The sequence below is a fragment of the Patiria miniata genome, unplaced genomic scaffold (assembly GCF_015706575.1).
Source record: "Patiria miniata isolate m_02_andy unplaced genomic scaffold, ASM1570657v1 HiC_scaffold_2, whole genome shotgun sequence".
In the NCBI taxonomy this organism is placed as follows: Eukaryota; Metazoa; Echinodermata; class Asteroidea; order Valvatida; family Asterinidae; genus Patiria; species Patiria miniata.
The window spans coordinates 4,046,738-4,059,368 of record NW_024037058.1 but is presented as its reverse complement, the minus strand read 5'-3'; the positions used below and the strand labels follow the sequence as shown (position 1 = coordinate 4,059,368).

General features: G+C 35.7%; 1 protein-coding gene across 1 annotated transcript in view; it reads right to left on the bottom strand.

The window, feature by feature from the left end:
• Positions 1 to 5,476: 5,476 nt before the first annotated feature.
• Positions 5,477 to 12,631, bottom strand: part of LOC119727035 (RNA-binding protein Musashi homolog Rbp6-like) — a 55,966-nt gene continuing 48,811 nt past the window's right edge. Inside the window, exon 9 of the mRNA XM_038198925.1 lies at positions 5,477 to 11,427. Within this exon, the coding sequence (XP_038054853.1) occupies positions 11,371 to 11,427 (57 nt within the window). The 3' untranslated portion in view covers positions 5,477 to 11,370. The remainder of the gene's footprint in view (positions 11,428 to 12,631) is intronic.

Sequence of the window (12,631 nt, the reverse complement as noted above, 5' to 3'; positions counted from 1 at the left end):
TCCCTAGAAACTTAATGTAAACAAATACAAAATTATTCAGTACACATGCTATAAAGTGAGCATAAATTCTCTTCGAGTTTATTGTCACTTCAATCAGAAAATAAGGGTCTGCATTCCACTCAACATGTTTCTACAAAATTCATGAACACCAAGGCAGACATTTCCGAATATTATCAGCATCTTTCACAACTGTCTTAATCCTGAAGATATCGTACGGCATCCAAAATTTATTACACAGGCAAATTTCTAAACATATGACATGACAGGCTTTTACAGTTTATTATTAGCACAGAACAAATAATCCTACTGTTCAGGCCTTAGAGTTAGACCTGCTTACAACACTTCAAGCATTTAAACCCTGATCACTGACATGGCTAGTGTTGCGATTCTATTTGGCCCATTAGGCCAAAAAAAACCCCAATAGTTCTGCTCCAGTTACCCTACCTACCCTATTTCCCTACGTACCCTATTTTGACAGGCCCTACCCTTTTTTGGGGGGGGGGGGAATTAGTCTGAGGAAAAAAACAAACCATCAATTACACATGTAGTACCTTTTACCTTGACTACACGCGGACATATATGATCAAAAGAAAATGAAAAAAAAAAACACCCCCAAAAATTCCCTACCTACCTTAATTTCAAATGCCATTTAATCAGAAGCAGAAATATATTTTGTTTGGCCTTAACACTTCAAGGGGCAGTCAATGGCCAAAATTCTGCCTTAAACTTCACAAAGTGTCATCTATAAAGGCAATACTAAAGTGTCTTAGTCGGTGTAATATGCGGTGTACATGCCTAACAAGGGCCTGCAAGAACTTAACATCATTGACAATAATACCAACTTCACTGAACAACTTCACTGAATTACGTGAAAAACTATATTCGCTCAAAATCAGACAAAAATGCAATTTGGCCTAAATGCTAGGGGTAATTTAATAACACTAAAAAAAAATTCAACTTTAATTGTAAAAGAATACAACTAAAAAACAACTGACAGTCGGGCGATAAACATGGACTGCACGTCCAGTTGACTAACACACCCAAGCCCGTCATTTAGACCACCCATATCCCCCCCCGTTTCCTGAAAGCTTAGATCCGCCCCTGTTCTAAACAACTAACATATCATATGTGAAGTTGATGTAATAAACATTTGGTATTGCTAAAATTACGCTTGAAAAGATGGAACGTTAATGACCTTGAGCTTTGACCTACGAGATCCAAACTAATTAGGCTTCAGCAAACCCTAACACAAGTTGTTCCTGAACTATCCTGAATGCAGTTCTTCTTTTCGCTTATGGGGTCCAATATACTCAATCCATATTTACAACCTTGAAGGCGACATGTCAGGTTGTTTGAGATACCCTGACTGCCTGAGGAAAACATTTTATATTATTTTAATGCATGTAACCTTGACATTTACCTAAAGCATGGTATCCAAAATCAATGGGCTCAGGAGGGAAGGAGACAAAAGTACAACACAAACTCAAAGGACTCACGTTCTAGTGGACGGCATTTTGTTGAGTTCTTGGGTCCTGGTGGTTGGTTCATTTTTTGCTGCTTCACTCCATATACGTACAGGGCCTGCCCCTGTAAAAAAAAAAATCAAGTAAACAATCGTAGAACTAAAAGCAGTAAAAAAAATACTAATTCAATAAAGATCAGGTAGGCCTATTAAATAAAACTTTTAAAAGGAGCAATAGGCCTATGGCTTTAATTTTTGGTAAAAAATCTGTAAAAGGCACACAAATAGGTAGTCTGAAAATTTGGGACTCTCGATATTGCGTATGAGAGTTCCAAATGTATTGAAAACATGCAACATAAGAAAATAGACTGGCACCTGAAACAACCAGTCCAACAACCCTTCAGTACTGCATCAATCAACTGTGCCAAAAGATACATCTGGCACAAGTGTCTGGTATAGTCTCTATTTATACACATGTCTCCATAGTCAGCCACCTACCTAATAACAATGAATGAAGAGGTCAGTCTTTTTAAACAGTTGGACTATTTTGCCTCATTTTGAGATCAGTTGACTTCTCTCTCATCTGCAAAATATTGAAGAAAAGAATTGAGTCTTCAAACTTGGTTGTTGAAATACTGAGGACCTTTTCTTTGCCCAATGACAATTTTGGAGAATTTTGCTGGTTAAAGAGTTAAAGAGTTTAAAAGCCTGATTTTGCTTTGCATGTTTTTCATTACTCATGATCTTAGTCTGACAAATAGGTAAACATTAACTGTGATCCCCATCTTTATTTTCATGTCGCGTTTTGTTGTATTCATGATCATCATCCTTTTACCCCAAAATTTCTGTCAAAACAAAACCCACCCAACAAATTTGCACTGTTAATGGTTTCAAATATCACCGACTAGTTGGGTGAGTTCACTTCAATAAACTAAAATGAAACGCTAAAGTCCAGTCAATAATTTACAGCACCGTTAATATTGCTATGAAAATTATAATAAGCCTACTTGAAAACTGAAGCAAAACTTAGGCAAATGTACCTGTAAAACTAGTGACGGCCGCGGCATGGTAGTGTCAGAAAAGCCCGCCAAAGTTCACCGGTCTTGGCCGGCCATGCGTACGTACCGGTAGTAGTAGTAGTACTCTGAATAACGTTATACATTAGACCTATCTCCTCTCACAAAATTTCTTCACACACTTCTGGTTTATCCAGGGCTCAAAATCACACTTTTATGCTCTTCAGATATCCTAACTCCATCACAACATTTATCTATAAATGCCAGCAGATAAAATGAAATAAGTTCTGTCAATATTCTACAAAGATCTGATTGTGAAAATTACACTTAAAAAATTGAAGCGAATCTTAAACAAACCTACCTGTAAACAGGTAAAACTTGTCACGGCGCGCGTAGACCATGCATGTAATCATCTGCCGTAAAAAAAAACCCGCCGAAAGTCCACAAGTCAAACAACGCGTAGTCCGTGTCGACACAAATCATTGTTACCAATAATGGCGCGAACTACATGTTCGAAAACGTGAAAGTTGCACAACATCCAGACCTGTTTGTTTGAACGCTAGTACTCCAGTAACCTACCAAAAAAAATTCAACTGATTGTTCAAGCGAAAATTATGAGCAGCAAAGTATAATTAGGCCCAACAATCTTTATTTCAAAATTACTGAAAATTATATCAGTCACCTGTAAACTTTTTGTGGATGTGAGTGCACACATACTGAAATTTGTATCCTAGCTTGTGGAGACATTTCTTTGTTCTCATGTACTAAAGTTTTCGAAAGTACAGTTTCAAAATGCTCTTATTTCAACCAGAATTAATTTCCTTGGCTGAAATTCGGACTTAATATCACAAGTCCTAACAGTAACAATTAAGTAAATAGCAATTCATCCAGGCCTATTGTATCACAAGCTGTGCACACAAAGTATAACAAAGGCATTACTTTGTGATTTACTTGCAACTTGTGAGGGATAGATTTGTAAGGGGTAAGACTACCCCTCATCCTTTTCACATCTCTGGAATCGTTATTAAGACAAAATGTAACAAAGACCAGAAGGACAAGGAAGACCAACAGATTCACTAAATGACACTTAGTTCCTGTACAGAAGTCAAACATTTTTTTTATTTCTTTTTTTTTACTCATTTTTACGAATTTTTGTTACCCCATTTCTACATGATCTACTGCTGTTTGGGAGAGTGCACTGACCAATAAAAAAAAACACATTTCATGTCTGACAGCCAATCAGGTGCAAGATTTTCCTGCCTTTTGTCCGTGATTGGCTCACTATTTGAGAAGTGACCAATCACGATATTTCATTCAGAAACAGATGTTCAGCTACTAAAATTAATTGTTTTTTATTCCCTTTCCAACTTATAAATCTAGATCCCTGTTACATGACAACAGATAGGAAAATCTTACCATTTTTGGCTTAAAAAGATACTTAAAACTTAAAAGAGCATTAAATAGAAGTATGAAAAATACATTCAAACTCTCCCAAGAATGGAACACAAAATTCTACAGTGGCCCCAAAATTAAAAACAGAACAAATTGTCATCTGCAATTAATAAATGCTTCATTAATAAGAACATTCCAATTTCTTTGTTTTAAGTTACAGAAAAATGTACAAAAATGACAAACAAAAAGAAAACACCCTTCATATGAAATGGTTAAAAAATGGCCTTTTACAATGTGAAATTAAGTTTTGAACTTGTATTTTACCTCTGGCAAAACCTATGTTGTCACTAGCTTCTTAAATGTCTGCAATTCTACATTTATTTTAATCTGAGGGGGCACTTGGAGAGAACATGTGACACCTGAGCCAATTTGAATATACATGTCACTAATTAGCATAAGTTACTAAAATTTGCATAATCAAATTAGGGAGCGTGACCTCACATGTGACCTCCAATGTTTCTGTTGGTCCTGACGTAAATTGCACCAGTATATATCTGCCGTTTCTATCACCAAAAACAGACAGCTTCATATTCAATATGTGTTCACATGTTGGAAAACATCTGTCTATATTGACATGAAAAATGTCCAGTGTTACGCAGTTCTACCATTTAAAAAATTAGATTTCCCTTTCAGCCACGTGGCAGTTTGATTAAGGGCAGGGACCAAATTAACAATAACTTTAAAAAAAAATTGTACCCATGCATGTTTTCACATAAAATGAATGCCAATTTTGAAAGCAAACAACTGATACCCCCCCAAACCCACCCCTCCAAACCCCCCCCCCCCCCCAAAAAAAACACCACATAGAATACCCTAAGTGCAACTGTTAGCCTCACTCGTAATGTTAATGGAAGATTTTTTAAATTGACAAGTTTGCGAGTAACTGGAGGTAGAACTAGTCAAAAATTATCACGGTCTTTACAATATTGCTTTAAGTAAGATTGCATTAAATCATGATATATATCACTGCCACTCCACCCAAGCTTCCCCAGTATCATGAAAAAAAAAGTCAAAGCATTGCTTAAAAAAAAAAAAAAAATGGCCCCTACCCTACAAAAACCAACATGGCTGAAATGGAAAAGTTTTACTGTGGAACCTATAGATTGACCATGTTCCGTTATTCGGTCACCTCCAAATAAATTGTTCACTGTTCTCAAAATTGAAGTTCATCAGGTCTTTCTGGGACAATGTGTGCATAGTTTGCTACCTTATCACTTTTTCCTGCAAGTGGTTAGATTGGTTGTTTCGCCACAAATTTACAATTGCAAAGAAAGAAAATTTCAATCTATGTTGAGTTGACAAACATTTGGGGTAAAGAGCAAACTTTAGCAAGTTTATTGTGCAATGAACAAAAGATTTTGAATTACTTCAGTGAGATGATATCGGCGTTCTTTTCTCCACTGCCAAATTTCAGCTTTTTTAACCAGCCAATACCGACATTATGTGTTCCATAAAGGTCGCATGACTATGCAAATCACATGTTCCTTAATTCATACACACCGAGGCATTAAATGCCCCATAAAAAACTCACAGACAAGCTTAGAACTTAATTTAGACAGAGAATAATTTACTTGAGGAAATGCAAAAACAAAATCCTGCAAAAACAAAATCCATGAATTTTATACAGTTATAAACAGTTATATGTTCCACAGTAAAACTACTCTGTGAAGGCATCCATTTGACCTTTACCCTCCGACCTGACCTTGAATCAAGCTACCTTAAGAATCACTATGATCTGTTGGGTCAATCCCGAGGAGCTGCTTAGCAGATTTCAGAATGTGCTTAAGCAGTATTTTGAGGTTACCACACTACAACCAGCCAAACAACACTCTGTGTACTACATTTCAGCTGGTAACCATAAGCAGGAAACCCTTCGCTTAGTGAATCCATCTGCTTAGCAGCTGGCTGGAATTGACCCCTGATTGGAATTACTCTGAATCTACAAGAATCTACGCCTCGTGTAACTCCCCCACAACTCTTCTTGTATTAAAAAATAATTCTTTTTCTTCTTTGTTTTAATGCCGTTCTGCAACATTCCGCATGCAGCACATTAACAGCTTGCGGCATGTACAGTGGTAAAAACGTATGGTTTGTATTTAATGTATATGTACAGGTATAGATAAAATTAATTTATTATCCATTTCAACATTTTTTTTCATATTAAAAACAACAATTTTGAAATGATTTTTTTTCACATATTAGCATTTTTTAAATCTTCTGATTCTTCTGCAATCTTTTTGTTTCAAAGATCTACTTCTGAAATCTAGTCAGCTACACTTTTCATAAATTTCCGTAAAAAATGTTGACCCGTCACGTAATTTGGTTTTTTTTTTTTTAACTTGTGTCTGGAGAGGGTGAGATATTAAGGTAGCATGAATCAGAGAAATTGTGATTGAAGTATCCCACTTTCCCTTTTTTACATTTTTTTTTTTACTTCTCCCTCCCCCCTTGTTTTTTTTTCTCAACAATTCTGGAAGCACACCGTTCCCAACTGTCCACTGTTTCAATTAAAGGTGTCTACTTAATCGTAAAAGATATTTTACAGATGGTGATATGACAAAAAAATCTGCAAAAGATTCATTCATTTTCTTCTTCTATCTCCCTTTCTTTTGCTTAAATGGTACTGTAGAATTCACACACAAGATCAATCAGGTTAAAGATAAAAATGCCCACCCAACCGAACAGCGAAGAAGGAAACCGTAAAAACTTCCAGAGTTGTTTCTTTCTCAATTACTTATAAGTGTGATCAATTGCAGGTAAATCCTGGGCATCCAATCCAGCTGTCTGGTTGAATCATGTTACAATTAGCATATTTCATACCCTTATTCTCATTGGTTCAAGAGCAGCTGCTGATTGGTTACATCCAATGAGGACACACCCACACTGAGTGCTATACATCTGGATTGGTCCACCTGGAATTTACATATTCATGATCACTGGAGTTGTTAACCATTCCATTTTTGTTATTACTATTAATTATTCAAAAGCAAAATTGACTGTACACATGATTTGTTTGAAAATTTCATTCTAACTTCTACATAAGACATCTGACAGATTTTAACATTACTTCTACAATCTACGAGTGCTCTCAAAAAACCACTACATTACACACCACTACGAGTTTTGAATATCCTAAAAAATGCTAAAAAATATATCAACCATTCCCAGAAACTAGAATTACAATCAATTATTAATATTATAGATAAAATCAAAACATGGAAGGGAACAAATTCCTTTACAAAAAGTTACTTCAGTGTATTGACATATTTTTAAAGCATTTACATGCAGAAATGGAAAAATAGCATTACAATGCATCCATATAGAATTCCCTGAATGATGTTGTTTTTTTTTTCTCGACAAATCTACCAATAGACACTACTATTAGAATCCTTAATTGCAGTACAACAGCGGATACTTTTTTTGTTTATAATATTTATACACAGGAGCATTACATACCGATATACCATGGACCCGAAAAGCAAAAAAGAAGAAAACAGCGCGCCGCTACACTAACTCCTTTTACACAAATGCTTTTTTGTACTGTTGTCCAATTTCTTAATTACACTGCAGTTTTGTTAAAACACATTTTAGGCCACACAACTGTTTTTTTTAATGATTGTATCATAACATTTCAAATTCATTGTCTTTGCATTTTTTCTTTGCCTTTCCAATATGGAGCAGACAAGCAAGTGCAACATTTTGTTAGATTTTTAATTTTTTTTGAAAAAAAGATTTCATTTTATTGGGTCAGTCCTATCTGAAGCTGCAGTACCACAGCATATGCCTCAAATGGTTTAAAATTTTATCCAGAAATTCTCCATGCGTTGTTAAGTGAGCAAAAGGATGTCCTTAGAAGGTACAACACAACAAACACTTTGCTACAGAAATAGGATTTCATGTGGAAATCCTAAGTCTGACACGCTTTGTTTTGAATAAAAAGTTGACACAAAGCATACGCTCCAAGATCCAGCAAATTTCTGTCTTCATAATTGTTTAGATCAACATCAGATGCCCACAAATGTCATTGACCCAAAACTTGATTAATAAGGCAAGCACATTAAAGACAGCCATGATAACCATGCAGTGCATTTCTTAAACCCCCCCCCCCCAAAAAAAAAAAATTCTTTCAGCATCCTTTTTATGTTGGGGGAAAATTCCAAGCAGAATTAATAATTTCTTAACTGAATGACATCTTAGATGGGCCTTAAGATTACACCCCCCCCCCCGAAAAAAAATCCCGATAAATTAAAATGGGATCTACATTTTGGCAACAATATCCTGAACTTGCCACGACGACGTGATGTACTGTACAAGATTTTAAACACCAACATTTTCTTCTTTCTTATATTCATTCAATTTTTTTTATGATATTCATTCCTTTATGATATATCGACAGAGGTAGAGTGAGATTTTTTTGTACATGGATACACACACGCACACGCACACACAAATATTGACGCATCTACTGGAAAAGCTACATTATTTTACTGTGAGGACGAAACAGGACTACACGATACACTGACTACTAGGGGCGACTCATTGAGTTTATAAAACCAATTTGTATACACAACTGCATATTGTTAAAAAGTGGTCATCGAAAAGCAAGTTTCGACAATTTGATTCAGGATCTTGTCATTCTTTGTCAAGCAATAAATGTGAATATGGTACATCTTTTTTTTTCTTTTTTGTATGCGCAAGAGGATATGTAACATACTTGTTAGCCTAAGGGAATAACGAAAATGGAACACAGACAATTTCTTGGTCCACATTAATGATTATCCACATAAATCAGGTGGTTTGTCATGCCCCAAATTTGGCAGAATCCATAGAAAACTAAGTCTAAGTAACTAGCTTTCATGATGGGGGTCGTTTGATGATCCAAAACTTGCAAATTGGTTGAAAAATTCATGTAAGTCTAAACTTTACAGAAATTTTGGAAAACAGCACAAATGAAATGCTATGCATAGATGCCAGATACACACAAAACAACACAGCCATAACTGGGCCCAAAAACAAGTCCGAAAAGAAACAGAAGGCAAAATTTGCAGAACATTTAAAGAAATATGTAAACACATCGAAGAAGAAAAAAAATAATTGGCAATTAAATCTTGTCTGAAATATTCTCCAGTATTGCTATAAGAAAAAATTTCTTTAGGTTGTTACTGTACAGGGACTTTACAAAATAAAAAGTTTCTCTTTTTTTTGATGAAAAAGCATTATGGCAGTAATTTTTGCTTGTTTCAATACAGGAGTTGGGCGATTACTACGCAAAATGTTCTCACCTTAAAAACAAAAAATACATGTACTGATGTTTTTCCAGTGAAGTTCTACCTTGTACAACACATGATATTCAAAAGTTTCTCCGAAATATGTACATGTCTTTCCCCCTTTTTTCCCTCCTCGCTTCTTATGAAATCTTCAATATCATATTAAGACCCAACGCATTTGGGACAAAGCTGAATTCAGAGGACAAATATCCAGTAAAAAACTCTACAATTGTCTGGTAACAATTGATTAGACATATCCCTTTGCATTGGTTGCAGATATCCATCAGAATCCAAAACATGCTCACTCCATTTTGACATGGACAGCAAAAACTTTGGAGTGTGGTCCCCAACTGCAGACATTGGAAAACTTTCCATGATATCGAGAAAAATCAACTATGCGTAGCATTTCCCGGAGAACTATGTGTTCAGCAAACAGAGTGAATAATTTTGAGTGCAACTACTGCAACTGAGTAGTTTTTTTTGGCAGTCCGCTATTAGCATTTAGAAGGCCCGTGCCCAAATCAGTATGATTCAAGCTTGACATTTAGGGGTATTTCAGAGCAACATCCATTCCCTTTGCCTCAGATTGAGACAGAAAACAAACCCAGTCTTTTAAGATGACACACAAGGCTGCATCGAATGCCCCATGAATAGAGCAAAATATTTGGCACATACCCAAGAATTAAAAACACACACAGAAATAAAACCTTGCAGATTTCTAATAACCTACGCAAACCTAGAAAGTATAGAAACTTGTTCCAAAACAAAATAGAAAATGAGTAAAACATAATTACTTACAATTCCCTATATTACTGCTAAAAAAAATGGCCCTACGAGTTGCTGAATCTCTGAACTGAGTTCCCCGTTTTGAGAAAATAAAAAGTGAAAAGCTTAATAGCGTAACCACTACTTGTTGCAGTTTACTTATAATAAACCAGCTTAAGTTAAAACATGACAGAAAATCGCATCAATTAATTATCAATTACTTTTTTGTTAATTATCTTTGGGATACACCGTTGACATCATTGGCACTCTGGCATTAATACCTTTACAAGATGTATTTTTAAAACTTACTTCATAATAATATTATATAAACAATAATCAAATTAAAACTTAAAAAGGTGAAACTTAAAAAAAACAACCACGGAATAGAGAAACTGCCCACACATTTTAGAGTGTTGGTACATTATTGTGTTCAGCTACGGGATTTTTCACTAGCAGTACTTCAAAACCTACACAAAAACCACTACACCCATATTCACTGCAAAACTACCATTACTCCGACTACGATGCTAACCAACACTACAGACTACTTTTTTTTTCACTTTCAATAACTCAGACAGTTAGATATCTTCATCGCAAGCTACAATTAATAATAGAGCAAAAAGTCCTTTAAGTTTTTTTTTTACTTTAAACTTTCTTAAAGATCAAAAATGACACAATAATTCGCGAATATCTTTGAACCATTATCACACAAACTCATAAAAAATGGCCGTACCATCAACTTGCACTGTTTTTTTTTTTTACCACTTAAATAACCACACAATGTTTATTTTTTTTTAATTTAATTTTTAAAACTTTACTGCTCGCCCTTTTCCCATTTAGCCGAAAAGGCTTCCACTATCAAACTGTTCCCCCTCCTACCCTTCCTTATTTTCCACCCCAAAAAGCCATTTTTTCCCCCATCAACTTTGGTCAACAGCCACTGCCATAAATATTAAATAAACAACCTTGCGGGCACGCAAACATGCTTTGTTTGTAAAAAAAAAAAATAACAATAAAAAAAAACCAAGGGAGAAAATCTCAAATAAAGTGCGCAGAACATGATTATAAATGCAAATTTGGTTGCAAGTTTTGTATCTCTTCTGCACATGATCATAAAAGGTTTCATTTTGTTCCCCCTGAACCAATTTGATTGCCGGTGTACATGATTTTTTTTCACACACGCAGACACACGAGCACACAAAGGTTGCTTGTAGGTCAATTTAAATAAGTTCATTCCTGGGAATTTATACAAAACAAAATATTTTCTTAATTAAAAAAGCGCAGGACTTTCTTGAAGTGTTGATCTGCGTCGAATCTATAAACCCTTGCCTTTGTAACCCTGTTGGCAATCGTGATGCTTGATTCTTTCCGTTCCCGCAAAAATAACGTATCTTTTTTTTTTTTCTTTCTAGAAGTTCCGGCCGTGGACAAGGGGATTGTAAGTCTGACTGGTGCCACCGTACGTCTGCAGAAGAAAAAGTATAAAAAAAGTTGCATACTCAAGAGTTTATATGGATACATGTCATTGTAACTTTTTTCAATATTGGTAATTTTGTTGATAAATACATGAGGGAACAAGTGCGAGTGCACAATAAGCTCTGGCCGTCTTCCATGAAAGTCTATAACGTTGACCGGAGAATGTGCGTACAAGCCCGGGCCGCGGCATCCCACGCACTATCCCATGCGCCCTCGAAGCCTCCCATGAAAATCCCACGAAAATCGGGCTGCCCTAGTCTGCCTCCGAAAATAGAAAAATAAGCCCCGTAAGTCTCATAAAATATTGCGTGCTTTTTCACGCAGAATTATGGTACGCTGTATACCACGTGACTATATTACTGCACATATCTTGCCTCCATTGACAAAATTTTCATATAAAACAATGTTTGTGAAGTACTGGTATTTCATTTATTTTGTTTTCTTTTTTTGTGAAAATTAAAATTTGGTATTTTATGGGAAACTTAGGGACTTGTTTTTGGTCAAGTTTCCTGGGTCAGACTGACCGACCAACCACAAAGTGACATGTAGAAGCTGCTAGAGCTTAAAAATCCTATGACAGTTTGTTCACGGCATGCAGTGGTAATTAAAAAAATAAAAAAATTTAAAAAAATTTAAAAAATCGAAGAAAATTGTCATTCTCAAAGATATGTCAAGCTTTCAAATTTTCATGGAATGCTAAACTGGCTGTCACAGTCTTGTGTATAATATAATCTGGTAGTCTTGTGACTGAGTCCATCACATAAGTCCATCCCAAGTTGCTTGGTTTTGGACAACTTTTGTCAGTTGATTTTGGAGGATGCATTGTGTCAAGTTCGGAGGCTGTACTCAGCATTGTTTGTGTTTAGCCATGCATAATTGAGCCCTGCATTATGCTTGATATCATCCACACTGCTTCTGAATGTCATTGGCACTGCCTCAACCCATTAACAGTGATTTTTTAAGGATTTTGAAGGATTGAGGCAGTGGTCACCCCTCCACTGAACAGATTCAAGAAATAACAGATGATTTTGGAGGACTGACGCTGAATCCAATTTTTACATGGTGGCAATTGGAGGATTGTGCAGGATTGAGGATGCATCCTAGCCAAAAAGTGGCCTAGGGGTTAGGGTTAATAGATTTAACTCAGCAATGTCAAAATGTTTTGGGTTTTTTTGGTTATTTTTTCTAGATGT